General features: G+C 35.3%; 2 protein-coding genes across 7 annotated transcripts in view; one reads left to right on the forward strand and one right to left on the reverse strand.

Annotated features, from left to right (window-relative positions):
• LOC143240687 (N-chimaerin-like) overlaps positions 1-5,354 on the forward strand; it is a 41,821-nt gene extending 36,467 nt beyond the window's left edge. For all 6 annotated transcript variants that reach the window (XM_076483529.1, XM_076483534.1, XM_076483535.1 and 3 more), the window contains one exon: positions 4,492-5,354. In XM_076483529.1, coding sequence (XP_076339644.1) covers positions 4,492-4,672 — 181 coding nt within the window. In that variant the 3' untranslated portion in view covers positions 4,673-5,354. The remainder of the gene's footprint in view (positions 1-4,491) is intronic.
• A 7,056-nt stretch (positions 5,355-12,410) lies between these two features.
• On the reverse strand, positions 12,411-16,656 carry LOC143237307 (uncharacterized). The gene is made up of 2 exons (XM_076476409.1): positions 16,612-16,656; positions 12,411-14,750 (listed from the first exon to the last, which is right to left on the reverse strand). The coding sequence occupies exon 2, from the start codon at positions 14,450-14,452 to the stop codon at positions 13,457-13,459; it is 996 nt and encodes a 331-aa protein (XP_076332524.1). The 5' UTR covers positions 14,453-14,750; positions 16,612-16,656; the 3' UTR covers positions 12,411-13,456.
• Between the last annotated feature and the right edge of the window lie 86 nt (positions 16,657-16,742).

The following is a 16,742-nucleotide window of genomic DNA, read 5'->3' on the forward strand; positions in this document are numbered from 1 at the left end:
CAACATCTGTACAGGTAAGATATACTGTTGCTAAGTTACCACCAGCACACTATCAAACTTTGAAGTACCTTATTCAACATCTGTACAGGTAAGATATACTGTTGCTAAGTTACCACCAGCACACTATCAAACTTTGAAGTACCTTATTCAACATCTGTACAGGTAAGATATATTTTATCCATGTTTTTACATAATAAGGAAATATATGTTCATTATACAACATGTTATAGGAACGTCTTTTCTGTATATAATGTACTGTGATGAGGTAAGGGGTAGGTGACATCTTTACAAGCTGAGACTTCTCAAAGATAAAAATTCAAAAGCAGTTTAAGTAGGGAAGCAGAATGTTTAGGACAGCAATACAACTTCATTTTAAGATAAGAAGTAAAGTTGACACAACCACACCAGCTGGTAGTGTGTTACCTTTAATAAACAAAGAAGTAAAGTTGACACAACCACACCAGCTGGTAGTGTGTTACCTTTAATAAACAAAGAAGTAAAGTTGGGACAACCACACCAGCTGGTAGTGTGTTACCTTTAATAAACAAAGAAGTAAAGTTGACACAACCACACCAGCTGGTAGTGTGTTACCTTTAATAAACAAAGAAGTAAAGTTGACACAACCACACCAGCGATTAGTCTGTTACCTTGAATAAACAAAGAAGTAAAGTTGACACAACCACACCAGCTGGTAGTGTGTTACCTTTAACAAACAAAGAAGTAAAGTTGACACAACCACACCAGCTGGTAGTGTGTTACCTTTAATAAACAAAGAAGTAAAGTTGACACAACCACACCAGCAGTTAGTCTGTTACCTTTAATAAACAAAGAAGTAAAGTTGACACAACCACACCAGCTGGTAGTGTGTTACCTTTAATAAACAAAGAAGTAAAGTTGACACAACCACACCAGCTGGTAGTGTGTTACCTTTAATAAACAAAGAAGTAAAGTTGACACAACCACACCAGCTGGTAGTGTGTTACCTTTAATAAACAAAGAAGTAAAGTTGACACAACCACATCAGCTCTCACTCATTTTAATCATTCATGCCATTCTGGGTAAGGTTCTTTTTATTGCTCCTTACTGGCCCTCACAACCCTGCTTTCCTCAGTTACTTCAACTCCATAATGCCCCTCTGTTGCCTTTCTCTCTCACTTCATTCTTTTTATCTTAATCTCAGTCACCAATATTTAATCCTACCCTTCATCTTCATGCCCGACATTTATCAGATTTTTGGCAAAGAGATCTGTATTGTTTTGACAGACTGTCTCCTTTTTAGCCAGTTCCATTTGCTCTACTTCATTAGTATTTTATCAACATAAATAGAAAGTCTTTTGCTGTTGGTCTTTGAGTCTTTTACCCCTTCTCCTTCCTTCAATCATTTTATTACAATTACCTTACTTGGGTATTTGTTCATGGGACTTCAATCTCATATGCACTATGTGGACATGATGCTACCATAAAACACAATATATCCATGTCCAGTAATGCACAGTGTTGAGATGAGATTTTCTACAAGATCACTAGAAGGATATTTTCCCTCACCATATATTTTCTTCATTGCTATGTCCATTCCAGATCACAATTACCCGTGGACTTGCTTGTGTAAAGCAGAAGGAAATATCTGGCTATCCCTTCTGTCTCTGCTTTTCAAAATAGGACTTTTGTGGTTACCCCTTGCATTGTTTTCAGTGATGACGTTCCTCTGGACTCTCCACTGTGTTTTGTACCTCCAATGTTCTTGTAGTTGAGTATGGGAGTCCTCACCTCTTTCTAGTTCTGAATCATAAATACACACCATCCATTCAGTTGACGGTAAGACAATGGTGTAGGTGATGCTGGTTCTCCATTCATGTGCACCATTTCTGTCTTGGTTCAGATCCACAGGTTGGTGTTGTATCCAGTGTCGGATATGTAAGACTGTTTAGTGTAGGTAGTAATAGTTAATTTATTGTGTGAGTTAATGTTTCACAATCATTTAGTTTTTCAAAATAAGAGAGTTAAAAGTAGATAATTATTGGATGTTATGTTTATAAGTTATTGAAGTCAAGATATGAAGATTTATAGAAGGCATAAGTGATAGATTTATAAACAGCAGTAACCAGATAACAAAAGAGAGTGGGAAAAAAATCAAAAGTAAAACTGTGTGAAAGAGACTTTGGTCAGAGAAAATGTAAAATTAACCATTGTGAAAGAGAGAATAGCCTACAAGTTGGTATGTTAAGATGAGATTATCAGTTTTCTGATACTTTAGGAGAATAATTTATCTTATCAAGGATATTCTAATACAGTTGAACCTGCCTGAGTGGACTGTAACAAAAAGTAGGCCTATGTGCAAAAAGCAGGCGATTATTGGAAGTTCAAGATACAAGTATGGTAGTTCATAAGTCAACAGAAATGAATTATAAACCGATATTGTTGTGATAATAAATAAAAAAAAAAGGGATAAGTGAAGTATAGTTTAGTGTTTGAGGTAAAAATACCAAAGAATAGTTTTGCTTGTCAGCTGAATTCTAAAACGGTTGAATTGGTCTGAGTGGATTTTTGTGACAAGAACAAGAGAACTGCATAGTGTTTAAGATACAACTAGGTACATAGTGTAAAGAATTTGTTTGCATATGTTTGACTTGTTTTGAATATATTATTCTAAAACAAGGTGAGTGCTTGTTGTTCCTTTATCACCAAGAAGTCACTGACACCTATTGTAGAAGAATTCTTAGCTCAACACTTATCCAAACATACATATGTACAATAAAAAAAAAAAAGGTAAGTTCTCAACACCTGACTTCTGTGACGATCCAGAGGGTGCAGCTGTATATTATTTATAAAGGAAATCCACATCCATGCAATGGTACCTGGATGTTAGCAATGTACTTCAGTGCTGCCCCCCATTGGCATGGCAGTATGTCTGTAGACTCGCACTGCTAAAAATCTAGTTTCAATACCCATGGTGGGCAGAGCACAGATAGTCCATTGTGTAGCTTTGTGCTTAATTCTAAACAGACAAACATACTTTAATACTGTATAGTACAGGTTGCACATGTACAGTGGGCTTCTAGGGTTGATGGTGCACCTGGCTTCTGTCACTATTTGGAGAATGTGGTTGCATGTGACTTAAGGAGTACTACACTTCCATGTGATGGTTTCTAGAAGTTAGTGATGCATTCTAATGCTGTGTGGTTCTGATATAGGAAATGATGTTGCTTTGGAGTTGTTTTGTCACGTTGCAGGTCACCCCTTTGATTGGAATCTCTCATCCTACCATCATATGGATGTTGTTTACAGATGGCTAGTTTTGGATTTTGAGCAGGACCAATCAAAATAAGTCTTCACACATCTTGTCTGTATTTTTCCTATTTGTTGCTCATCTGGCTTCAGGATCACATGAAGGTGAAGAATGTTGAAAGAGGCGATGGTTCTCCTTTTGGCATTTCACCATTTTCATGGCCAGATGTTGCTGTTATACAGTGGGTTTGCCTGTCAGATTGAGTTTGTGTATGATCTAACTTCCCACAGGGGCATGCCTCATTGCCATCATTTAGATGTCTAGTTAGTTGTGGATTGTGCACATGTACTTAATTCACAGATCAATTTTCCCAGGACTTACTCCTGTTCTACATGTTGAAGCACATGTTTTGCTTTTCCCAGTTGCTGTCTGCAGAGGTTCATCTATAGTCTTTGTTCAACTGCATTGAGATTATGATAGAATATGGTTTGTCCTCTCTCTCCTTTTGGTTGTGCTTCTCTATTTTTTCCACCAGGGTTTATGATGCCTCTTTTTACACCTAGTACAGAGGTGGTACTTTTGCCAAGTATGATTCTCTGTGAAGAAGATTCACCAAAATATCTTCTTCTTGAGATACTTTTGAAAGATGCTTTTTGTCCTTTGCACCAATCCTTCCACCTCTTTAATGGGGGATTCCAGTTATATATGTGAGCAGAGATAATGTATCAGTAGCTATTATTTTCCTATACTGAAAATGTATTTCTGATAGGTACTAACATCCTCTCAGTCTTCCTCTCCATTGCAAACCAATGCTCCCTTTACTGCCTAAACTTGAAGTGATAGTTTAGTAAAATAAGATTGGAGTCACATGCATCAGGAGGACTTGGTGTACAGTTGTTGCATGATGAGTTGTATACAAGATACAGTTGAAGCATGATCATCATAGCACATGGAGTTACAAGGCTTGTAGCATGCAAAAAAAATTTTTTTTGGATATAGAGGGTGTCACTGAAGAAGAAGAGCTGTATATGTGAGTGAAGGCAAGTACCTATCAGAAAAACATTTTCTGTATATAAAATTATAATTTTCATAGTGGGCAGCTTAGTTTGTTAAAGCTAGTAATGAGCTTCTCTTTGAAGAACCAAACATTTCTAACATGTTGATTTTTAAGTACACAGAACTTTGTTTCCTAAAACACAGACAATCAATTTTAATTTGTTCTGTCTTTAAGTCAGTGCTAATAAAGCATTGTTCTTCTCTTTCAGAGTCACAGAAAAACAAAAACAGAACCTCATGAGTATTCACAACTTGGGCACAGTTTTCTGTCCAACACTGATGAGGACCCCAGACCTAATTTCTCAACCTGGACAGCTGTCAGCTTGGCATCAGGAAAGTTTAGTCATAGAACTTCTTATTACACATCACAGACTCTTACTTGACCACTGATGACATCAGAATTGTGTAAGATAGGGAAACATTTACCTAGATAACCAGACATGATGTAAAATATCATTATATTTATGTATGTTTTACGTAAGGAACGTCACTATTGAGAAGAGGATGAAATTCTTTTAATATTTATAAGGACTTGAAGCTAGTGCTAAGCATGTGCTACCAATGGACAGTGACAGCTGCCCTCATTATCAAGTATTATATTAAGTAAGTGTAATTACTTGCCCAAGCTTCTTTTGATGAGTATCTTAGTGAAAAATGCCTGTATTTTGGGGAGAAATTATATAGATTCATTTGTATAATAACTCTGAGTTTGCAAAGGCTTTCTGAAAGCCATTTCTGTGTAAGTCATAAAATGACTACATAAAAAAAAAAAGCAAGTGTCTTTCAGCTTCATCAGGTTAGTCATTGTTAAGTTTCTATTAATTTAGTTGTAGCTTTTCTCTGTGTAAAATCAGATGTACATTTATTAGTTTTTGTTTTCTAGGAGAAACTTGTTACAACTAGAAGAAATATTTATATTACATCTTTTGTTACTGTTATAAAATGGCATCAGCATATTCAGCTTAGGATTTTGGGCATTGACTTACGAGAGACTAAGGAATCTCGAAAGAAATGAGAGAATGTTACGTGGTTATTAATTATGGATATTAAATAAAACCAAAGTTTTGAAAGTTATGTTTTATACTTTTAATGATTCTTCATTAACAACATTTACTGGCCAAACTTTGTGTTAGGTACTGGTACCTCATGTAGTTTACCATAAAAACAAACATACAAGCAGTAGGACTTACTATTCACACTATGTATATTACAAAATGAACTGACAGTAAGGTAAGTATTTTTACATAAATCCCTCAATTCAAGAAAATGGACTATTTTAAAGTGTGATTGTACAGTTTACTCATTTTCTTACAAGGATACCATGTGAAAACATTACTACTCCTTCATTAGCTAATTGAAAGAATGTCCCTCAACTATAGTCCGTTTTTCATTAACTAGGTGAAGAAAATGTTCCATATGTAGAGTCCACGTTCCTGCTCTTCCTCTAACAAAAGGAAACTGCAAATGTTGCATTTTGCTGTTTGTACTCACACAGTAAAACTAAATATTCATCAGACGTCAGAATAAAATATTTTCTCTCTTGAATATTTGTTGTACCTTATGCTACTCTGGCTTTTGATAAAAAGACCATCTGAGTTCTAGATTAGTTAAATTGTCTCTGTTAGATAAAAGCTGAGCAGGTAACAGAATAATTTAAGTTGAACCTCAACTACAGAATTCCATAGAATATATAGTACCAGTACAATATAGTTTAAACTGAAATACAACATTACATAGAATATATAATACCAGTACAATATAGTTTAAACTGAAATACAACATTTCATAGAATATATAATACCAGTACAATATAGTTTAAACTGAAATACAACATTACATAGAATATATAGTACCAGTACAATATACTCTAAACTTTTATACAGCATTACATAGAATGTATAGTACCAGTACAATATAGTTTAAACTGAAATACAACATTACACAGAATATATAGTACCAGTACAATATAGTTTAAACTGAAATACAACATTACATAGAATATATAGTACCAGTACAATATAGTTTAAACTAATATCCAACATTACATAGAATATATAGTACCAGTATGATATAGTTAATTTATGATTTTGTTACTTATACTCATGGTAACACATTAGGAAATACAATACATTATTTTTAGATCAGAGAGCAGTTTTAAAGGAAAGGTGTATGTCGTAGGGCTGTTTGTAATATGACAGGTTTCTCTGTATCCCTGTATTGTGTTGTGATAACACAACAGATTTCTCTGCATCCTTCTACTGTATAGTGTTAACATGACATATTACTTTGTATCCTTGTGATATTTGAAAACTACATGAAACAATAATATATATATGTTTTTTCACAATATTTTGGGCAGTTAGTTTTCAGAGAATATATTTGTTCTTATTTTTAAAGTTTATCAAATAATATAAGTTTATAAGATCATATTAGTTCTATTTTGTAAGTTCATACATGCAGCATTTGTTAATGATCTGTTGTTTGTTATTGAAATTTCTTGGTTCATATTCATGTGTATGGGGCACTTTACTGGTATGATTATTTAACTTAAATATCAATATTGTTTATTAATATACTTTGTTGTGCCAAAATGTCCATATAACAGTGTTTAGTCAGTAAACTAGAGAAGTGAAAATGGTAGAACAGAAATGCATTTTCTCACAAACTAAAATCATTTTGCAGTTTTTGCTGATTGTGTTTTCCCTTTGTTTTTAATGTTTTCATTTTTTCTTCACAGTTCATGTATGTTTCTAGTTTGATAATTTTGTTTATTTCACCAGTTCATGTTTGCTTCTCAAGACAGATGGTGTGGATTTAAAAACTTTTATTGTACTGCACTGTGGTAACACGACAGGTTTCTCTGTATCCTTGTACTGTACTGTGGTAACACGACAGGTTTCTCTGTATCCTTGTGCTGTACTGTGGTACACGACAGGTTTCTCTGTATCCTTGTGCTGTACTGTGGTAACACGACAGGATTTTCTGTATCCTTGTACTGTACTGTGGTAACACGACAGGTTTCTCTGTATCCTTGTACTGTACTGTGGTAACACGACAGGTTTCTCTGTATCCTTGTACTGTACTGTGGTAACACGACAGGTTTCTCTGTATCCTTGTGCTGTACTGTGGTAACACGACAGGTTTCTCTGTATCCTTGTGCTGTACTGTGGTAACACGACAGGTTTCTCTGTATCCTTGTGCTGTACTGTGGTAACACGACAGGATTCTCTGTATCCTTGTACTGTTCTGTGGTAACACGACAGGATTCTCTGTATCCTTGTACTGTACTGTGGTAACACGATAGGTTTCTCTGTATCCTTGTACTGTTCTGTGGTAACACGATAGGTTTCTCTGTATCCTTGTACTGTTCTGTGGTAACACGACAGGATTCTCTGTATCCTTGTACTGTTCTGTGGTAACACGACAGGATTCTCTGTATCCTTGTACTGTACTGTGGTAACACGATAGGTTTCTCTGTATCCTTGTACTGTACTGTGGTAACATGACAGGTTTCTCTGTATCCTTGTACTGTACTGTGGTAACATGACAGGTTTCTCTGTATCCTTGTACTGTACTGTGGTAACAACAGGTTTCTCTGTATCCTTGCACTGTACTGTGGTAACATGACAGGTTTCTCTGTATCCTTGCACTGTTCTGTGGAAACATGACAGGATTCTCTGTATCCTTGTACTGTTCTGTGGAAACATGACAGGATTCTCTGTATCCTTGTACTGTTCTGTGGAAACATGACAGGTTTCTCTGTATCCTTGTACTGTACTGTGGTGACACGACAGGTTTCTCTGTACCCTTGTACTGTACTGTGGTGACACGACAGGTTTCTCTGTATCCTTGTACTGTTCTGTGGAAACATGACAGGTTTCTCTGTATCATTATACTGTACTGTGGTAGCATGACAGGTTTCTCTGTATCCTTGTACTGTCCCGTGGTAGCATGACAGGTTTCTCTGTATTCTTGTACTGTACTGTGGTAACATGACAGGTTTCTCTGTATCCTTGTACTGTACTGTGGTAACAACAGGTTTCTCTGTATCCTTGCACTGTACTGTGGTAACATGACAGGTTTCTCTGTATCCTTGCACTGTTCTGTGGAAACATGACAGGATTCTCTGTATCCTTGTACTGTTCTGTGGAAACATGACAGGATTCTCTGTATCCTTGTACTGTTCTGTGGAAACATGACAGGTTTCTCTGTATCCTTGTACTGTACTGTGGTGACACGACAGGTTTCTCTGTATCATTATACTGTACTGTGGTAGCATGACAGGTTTCTCTGTATCCTTGTACTGTCCCGTGGTAGCATGACAAGTTTCTCTGTATCCTTGTACTGTTCTGTGGAAACATGACAGGTTTCTCTGTATCCTTGTACTGTACCATGGTAGCATGACAAGTTTCTCTGTATCCTTGTACTGTTCTGTGGAAACATGACAGGTTTCTCTGTATCCTTGTACTGTTCTGTGGAAACATGACAGGTTTCTCTGTATCCTTGTACTGTACTGTGGTGACACGACAGGTTTCTCTGTATCCTTGTACTGTACTGTGGTAACATGACAGGTTTCTCTGTATCCTTGTACTGTCCCGTGGTAGCATGACAAGTTTCTCTGTATCCTTGTACTGTACCATGGTAGCATGACAAGTTTCTCTGTATCCTTGTACTGTCCCGTGGTAGCATGACAAGTTTCTCTGTATCCTTGTACTGTCCCGTGGTAGCATGACAGGTTTCTCTGTATCCTTGGTGAAGAGATATGAGGAATGTGATAAATATTTTCATTAAATGGGTAGAACATATTAAAATAATACTGTAGTTTATATTGTATTTCTTAAGTGCAACTTTTAATAGGTCAGCCAACGTGTAGTGATAACCTATGTCACAATATTCGGAATCTGTTGTCTGGAACAGTTCTTTGTTGTTTTGTTACATAGAGCTAGGATTATTGTATTCGAGAAAGAAACAAGGAAAAATTCAATTTGTTAAGTTCGCGGATACAGAGAGATAACAGGATGGAAGGTTGAAATTATTTTCTTTGTTACCTATGTTTTATATCAATTGTATATAGAGAGAATTAAATTGTAAATAGTTTTAATATATTGTTTGAATGTGGTTTCTTTAGCACTTCAGTCTGGTGTTAGAATTTGTAATGAATTGTTCCATTGTTGATACTTACTTTATGAACACTAAAACATTAATTTGCTTGACAAGCAAAACTGACTAGTTTTGTGTTGTTTGTTTCACTATTTAAGGTTACACATTTTTTCTCTAGTATTCTATGATAAACTGTCAGCATATCTTGCTATTCAGCATTACAGAAACTTGTTTTATCCCCAATACTCTGTAATAAACTCAGTATATCTCACTATTTAAGGTTACAAAGACTGGTTTTATCCCAAATATTCTATGATAAACTGTTATTAAAGTTATACCAATACTAAACCTTTATGGTGGTTTTCTTATTGAAAGAGATCTTTTAGGTGAAGATAGAAGTGATTTCTCAGTGCAGTTCAAACTTAATGATGTACATATAAACTGGCACTTTGATTTTACTTGGGGATTATTTTTGTTGTAATTGGTCCCACAAAATGTTAACATGTGGAATTGTATTTAAAAAAGTAGAATATACATTACTTGAACAAGTAATGTATGGTTTTCTTTGGAATTAGTGTATTTTGGAATTCAATGTTAAAATGCTAATTATGTATTGTTCTGCATTTGCTGTGATGAGATCCATAGGTTTTGTTAATTTTCATAATAACAATAATGGTTTTCACTTTTGTGCCAAACTGTTGTAATATTTAGTTTTAGTTATAGAACTTTGTTGGTCATTCTTCTCTACATCAAGTACTACAAATTATTATTGGATTTTGATGTGTAACTGCCATTTTTTCCGAGGACATACAGCATTTCATAGCAGACCCCAGTTGAATGTTTGGTCAAGCAAATGTTGGATTTCAGAACCAGTGTTACAGTTGATTCCTTGGGATTGTAATATTTACCGAGAGTCTTGTGTTGGTCATCGCTGATTTCTACGACTCAATATTTTGTCTAATTACAAAGTACTGTATTTTTGGCTTAACTTTAGCTGAGAATCTACTGTAGCTACATGTTTGAAGAAAGCTTCTTGTACACAGTTTCTTAATAAACTTCGTATTGGTTTCATATGTTTGTTTTCATGAAGTAACATTTTGTAAATATCATGACTCATTGTTTCATGCAACTAGTGTATCCACATATAAGATGTTTATTTAGAGAAACATATCATGTTACATTTACTAGTCAGATATACTATCACCAGTAAACAGGGAGTGTAAAAATACATCAACCTACTGATAGCTCATTCATAACTAATCCATGTGTCAATGGTGAACTTTAGAATTGATACCAACAGTACCCTCAATATTTTCAACAGTTTGTAAGTTTGACTATTTCTATGTAATCTCCCTTTGATTTTATGGCCTATACTTATCTGTAAGCCTAAAAGTGCACATATCAGGTCCACCATTACCAATGCTTCTAATACAATGGACAAAGTCCATAATAGAGAATTAACAATTACTATAATTCCAAATTTAATATCTGTGTCTTCATGAAAATTAGCAATATTGTAGTAAGTGTGAAAAGTATGTTGGGAACAAAGAATCTGATGTTTTAAATAAAATATTTGTGTGAATTTCATTATCTGGATAACTTGCATCTATTTTCATAATTTCTACAACCCCTAAAACACAAGTTTTTTGGTAACATTGTATATTTCATCCTCTATCCAAACAACATATACTTGAATCTTCTAAACATCTACCAGACGGGGCTATTATTAATTTTACAATATATTTTGGAACCAATCAACTCCTCATAATTTCAAATGATGCTTGGAAAAGACACTGAAGTAATGCTCATGCTCAACAAAAATGACTTGGTACCAAATAAATGACCTACAATCAAATAAATGTATAAAAGCTGAACATTTATGTAAACAGAAATATTAATCTACATGGTGACCAATTACCTAACATGTTACAGAATGTTATGTTTCCTGTAACAAGTGTTGATTGTGGAACAGTCCGTTTCTGTACAAAATAAATTCAAGACAAAAAACATCATTAAAAAAGAACTGTAGTAAATATGACACATTATTAAAATGTGGAACAGAAGGGTGAGACTTTCACAAACAGAGAATTATTAAATTACACTAAATTAATGTATGTGTTTTCTCATTGCAAAGTCACATTGGGCTATCTGCTGTGCCCATTGAGGGGAATCAAACCCCTTATTTTAGAATTTCAAATCCATACTTACTGCTGTCACAGCAAGGAACTAAAATAAACGTGTAAATTGTGTGCCTTTTTGTAGTACTTACCTGAGGCCAAATACATGGCAAGGTAATACTAACACACTGAGACCCTTATAAATGATTCAATCACTACATGAACCAGCTGACAGCTGCTTCTCCAGGACACTGATTTACACAAGTTCTGTTGTCAAACAAGTAATTATTTTAATTACATTATAAAACTACAAACTAGTAAAATGTGAATAATTAGAGAAGTCACTAACTGTAGTTTGAGGCTGTAGTCACAGTAGCAAGACTAATGAACAATCTGGATGTCACACAAATAATATCCCAATGTCATAAATTGCATACACTGATAAATATAGAATATTCCACTAAAGATGTTTGTCATGTGCTAATAATTCAGAATTATTAATGTGTGTATGTGATATTGTTGGTGTAATATTCCAGACACATTACACTGGGAATGTGCATCATTCATATTGTTTGGAACAGTTTGGGTGAACGGAAATTGGAAAAATAGTTAACTCGTAGCACAGCATCCTAAACACTAAGTTTTGACGTGTTTTACTCTAGTGTTATCGATTAATATAAAATGTTACTACCAACAACTGTAGGTGTGTAACCGTCACCATCAGTACCAACAATAACTGTAGGTGTGTAACCATCACTACCAACAAGTAACTATCATTTCTGTTATAACACTGTGAATCAGCTGTTTTCTGTATTCCCCTACATGATTTATAACATTTACTACTGAGGCCATCATAAGTAAGAAGGTTTTAAAACCATGTATTATTTTATGTATTCAGATTTAAAAGCACATTTTACTAGTCAGCACAAGTTTAATACTAGACACACATATACACAGAAGTTAACATCTGTACAGAAACTGCTTCTATGATAAACTTCCTGTTACTGAGTTCAACCTGGCAAACTCCAGTTTTGATATAAATCACTGGTATGGTTATTTACATAAAATAACTATAAATAATTGGCATTCATATCACAGTTTTCTGACTGACGACTGTCATTATTGAAAAACAAGAACACATAACTGCCACAATCAAAGCAACTAGAAATCTTCAATATCACTTCCAGTGAGCTTGTTTGACACTGATGAAGAGAGCGAAATGCTCGGTGTCTCCATATCCGTTAAACCAGTCAGAGAGTTGAGACTCGAGAAAGATGGGAGATCATCCACATGCTTGTCCAAAGATTTAAACAGAGGTTTGTTGTTTTCATTTAGTTCTGGTACTTCCAAGGAAGCATTTAGTGACAACTTATGCTGCACTTCCTTTTCTTCTATTTTTCCATTTGATGTTACATCTTTCTTCAAGGTACCCCCTGTGTCCATGCTTTCTGTTTCTAAACTCTCAGAGACTGATTTTAATGTTACCTCAAGCTCTTCTTTCACAGAGCTGTTTGTGTTGCCACTACTATCAACACCTTTATGTAGGTTTTCACAAATTTCCTCATCATTTGAAGTTTCAAATGTGTCTGAATACACCGAAGTAGCTTTACCTTGTTTCGAACTAAGTGAATGTGACTTTTCTTTTTCATATCTACTCTCTACACTGGTGCTATGCTGCTCATCTGCAAGTAAAGCTACCTCAGGTACAAGATAACTATCACTTTCCATTTCTTTCTCAGCAACATGAGCTTCTAACCCAGTTGACATGGCTAAAAGATCAGAGGCAAACATGACAGCAGTTTTTTCCGACTTACTTCTCAAGTCTTGGGTTGTTCTAGAGCAAGAACTGCTGTCCCTGTGATCCAGTGGATGCGTTACAACTCGTAACTACTGTATTTGTGATCCAGTGGTTGCGTCACAACTCCGTGACTGCTGTCCCTGTGATCCAGTGGTTGCGTCACAACTCGTGACTGCTGTCCCTGTGATCCAGTGGTTGCGCCACAACTCCGTGACTGCTGTCCCTGTGATCCAGTGGATGCGTCACAACTCCGTGACTGCTGTCCTTGTGATCCAGTGGATGTGTTACAACACTGGGACTGCTGTCCCTGTGATCCAGTGGTTGTGTTACAACACTGGGACTGCTGTCCCTGTGATCCAGTGGTTGCGTCACAACTCCGTGACTGCTGTCCCTGTGATCCAGTGGTTGCGTCACAACTCCGTGACTGCTGTCCCTGTGATCCAGTGGTTGCGTCACAACTCCGTGACTGCTGTCCCTGTGATCCAGTGGTTGCGTCACAACTCCGTGACTGCTGTCCCTGTGATCCAGTGGTTGCGTCACAACTCCGTGACTGCTGTCCCTGTGATCCAGTGGTTGCATTACAAATCCAGAATTACTCTCAAGTTGATGGTGACAAACACTGTTCTCCTTTGATTTTGAACCCTGTTGTAACTCATTTTTACAGTTATCAACTTTGTCTTGCAAAGTTCCATATGAATCCCTGAACCCCATTTGTAATTGTGGATAAGATGACTTCCTCTGGTCAACCATAGATTTCTTAACTTTATTTTCTACATTTTTAAGATGACTAAAACCTTCACCATCTGATAAGTTTGGTTGAGAATTTGTTGTTTGTGTAAGACTGGTTTGGCTATCCCGTGCTACAGAAGGGTTCACCAGGTATGTTGATATATCAACTGCTTCCTTGTTAGAAGCATGATTCAGTGATATTAGTGCATCTGAAACTTTATTCATGACATACTGAAACAAGTCATCTCCAACCTTATAAAATGATGCTTTCTCTACAGACAATGATGGATTATGTACCTTATTCAGAACATCAGGTTTAAAATCTAAATTGGAGTTTCTTTGTTCAACATCCTCTGGTAACAGCTGAACAGTACGTCTAGTGTTATTCTGCTGACTGCTTGTAGTGTTTTGAAGTGTTCTGATCATGGAATTCACACTGTTCAGAACAACAGGTTTAAAACTCAAGTCACAGTTTTTGTGGTCAGTGTCTTCTTGTAACTGATGAGTGTTTGTAGAGTTTACACTTGTTCTGATCTTGGGTTCAAGAGTTCCGTTCTCTGTTGGAGTCGTGATGAAGTTGGAAGTATTGTTTGGTTCTTGTTGGACTTGAAGTCCAGGTTTAACTTTTTGTTTCCTGTCTGGAGAATGAGTTTTCTTTCTGCATTCTAATTTTATATGTTTTGACTTTGTATCAATGCCACTTAACTTCACCAGGTCTTCTAACCTACAACAGTAAAATTTATTTCAGCATTTTGTAAACAAAATAAGAGACAATAATTCTAATCACTGATAACAAGAATAGTTAATATTTTGGGCTATATCATTTAGGTAAACATATTTGTAAGCTGCAAATATTCTTAGATAAAGCTGGAATATTTGGTCTTCCCAGCTTTAGATAACCTTATCTGATCTTAAAAACCTTTGAGATCACAACACTCAACATTTCTTAGGAAGCCAATATAACAAAAATAATAATTAAAAAGAAATGTCTAATGTTACAAGATTTAAACTATTTAGATTAAACATTGTGTTTCTGTGTTATAATTTTTAATTGTTCTGGAAGAAAAAAAGCAAATTTATATTTATTTCATAATGTTGTTATGAGGGTGGTCAGTTGACAGACCTCACATAGTTAGTATAGAGAAAATAACAGGCAAAATATACTGTCTTCAGGAGCTTTAGAGATTACATGAATAACACTTGAAATGTTTTGGTTGAATAACAGTTTTTAATTTTTATATGAAATTACTTCTGACTCAGACTAGTAACAAAACACTAGATGTTCTTACAAACAAATCTATCATGAAAATACTTCATTAAAAATCTGATTTTTTGTGTACTAAAATCTTGTAATATTTACTAAAAGTCTATCAAACTTTGTGAAGGTACATGAAAAATTGAAGTATAAATACTTAATGTGCTAATAGCAATTACTGTATTTTATATCAAGCCTACATACTTAGCGTGCATATAGCAATTACTGTATTTTATATCAAGCCTACATACTTAATGTGCATATAGCAATTACTGTATTTTATACCAACCCTGTCATGAAGGGTTAAAAGGTGTGTTTATATAAATACAAAAAATACACTTCTAATTAAACATCAAGGATAAAATATGAAATTGGATACACTTTCTAAAAACTTATAATTCACCGTATGTTTAATTCAACAGACTACTGTATTTGTTATATTGATAGATGTCAACATAATGGATAAACCTCTGATTTTATCACCAATAAACTGAAGAGAAGACAAACAGATCAGCACTCTTCACCTTCTGTAATACAAGGTGAAAAATGTAGGCACAAAGTTCAACACTGATGTCCACTAGAAATCTTACAGAACACTAACAGTTATTGTTGTGAACACTAAACAAACATGCCACTTACTTAACATTGTGTTCCTGTAAACAAACCTGTTAAAGAAACTGGAAAACACTTTGGGTCAACAACATAAGAATAGACCAACCATACAGGACTGACGAAAACAGATGCCTGTAGTCCTGGAATGCGCCGTGTTGACTGGACATAAAATAGGTGGCTACGTAAATGAAACCACTTCTAAATAAAGACTCGAACTTAAACATCAGTAGTTTGGTAAAATTACTAGTCCCAGTAACAAGTACCAATCATGTTGACCCAATTCTCCCACACACAATATACAAACATAGCTCAACGTGATTCTTGTCTTTTCTGCTTAAGCTATAGATCAATTCACCAAGATTTTTCTTACTTTTGCTTTACTCTAAATAAAGGGTGGCTGCTGCTAACTCTGGTTATTCATCGTGAATACTGTCCAGAAAAGGATACACGTCTTTTAAACACACTTAGCTATTCCAATCTAGCTTACCCAAACTGACTTAGCTATTCCAATCTAGCTTACTCAAACTCACTTAGCTATTCCAATCTAGCTTACCCAAACTGACTTAGCTATTCCAATCTAGCTGACCCAAACTGACTTTGCTATTCCAATCTAGCTTACCCAAACTGACTTAGCTATTCCAATCTAGCTTACCCAAACTGACTTAGCTATTCCAATCTAGCTTACCCATACTGACTTAGCTATTCCAATCTAGCTTACCCAAACTGTCGAAGCAAGTCCAAAACCTGTGGAACTTATCGAATGACCCAAACTGACTTAGCTATTCCAATCTAGCTTTGTGACCCATACAATAAAACTATCTGTTATAGCAGTTCACTAGACTTTTGCTT

The sequence above is a fragment of the Tachypleus tridentatus genome, chromosome 13 (assembly GCF_004210375.1).
Source record: "Tachypleus tridentatus isolate NWPU-2018 chromosome 13, ASM421037v1, whole genome shotgun sequence".
In the NCBI taxonomy this organism is placed as follows: Eukaryota; Metazoa; Arthropoda; class Merostomata; order Xiphosura; family Limulidae; genus Tachypleus; species Tachypleus tridentatus.

Bases quoted from the DNA above. Each gene is read 5' to 3' on its own strand.
- LOC143237307 (XM_076476409.1), bottom strand. From the start codon at position 14,452: ATGATCAGAACACTTCAAAACACTACAAGCAGTCAGCAGAATAACACT.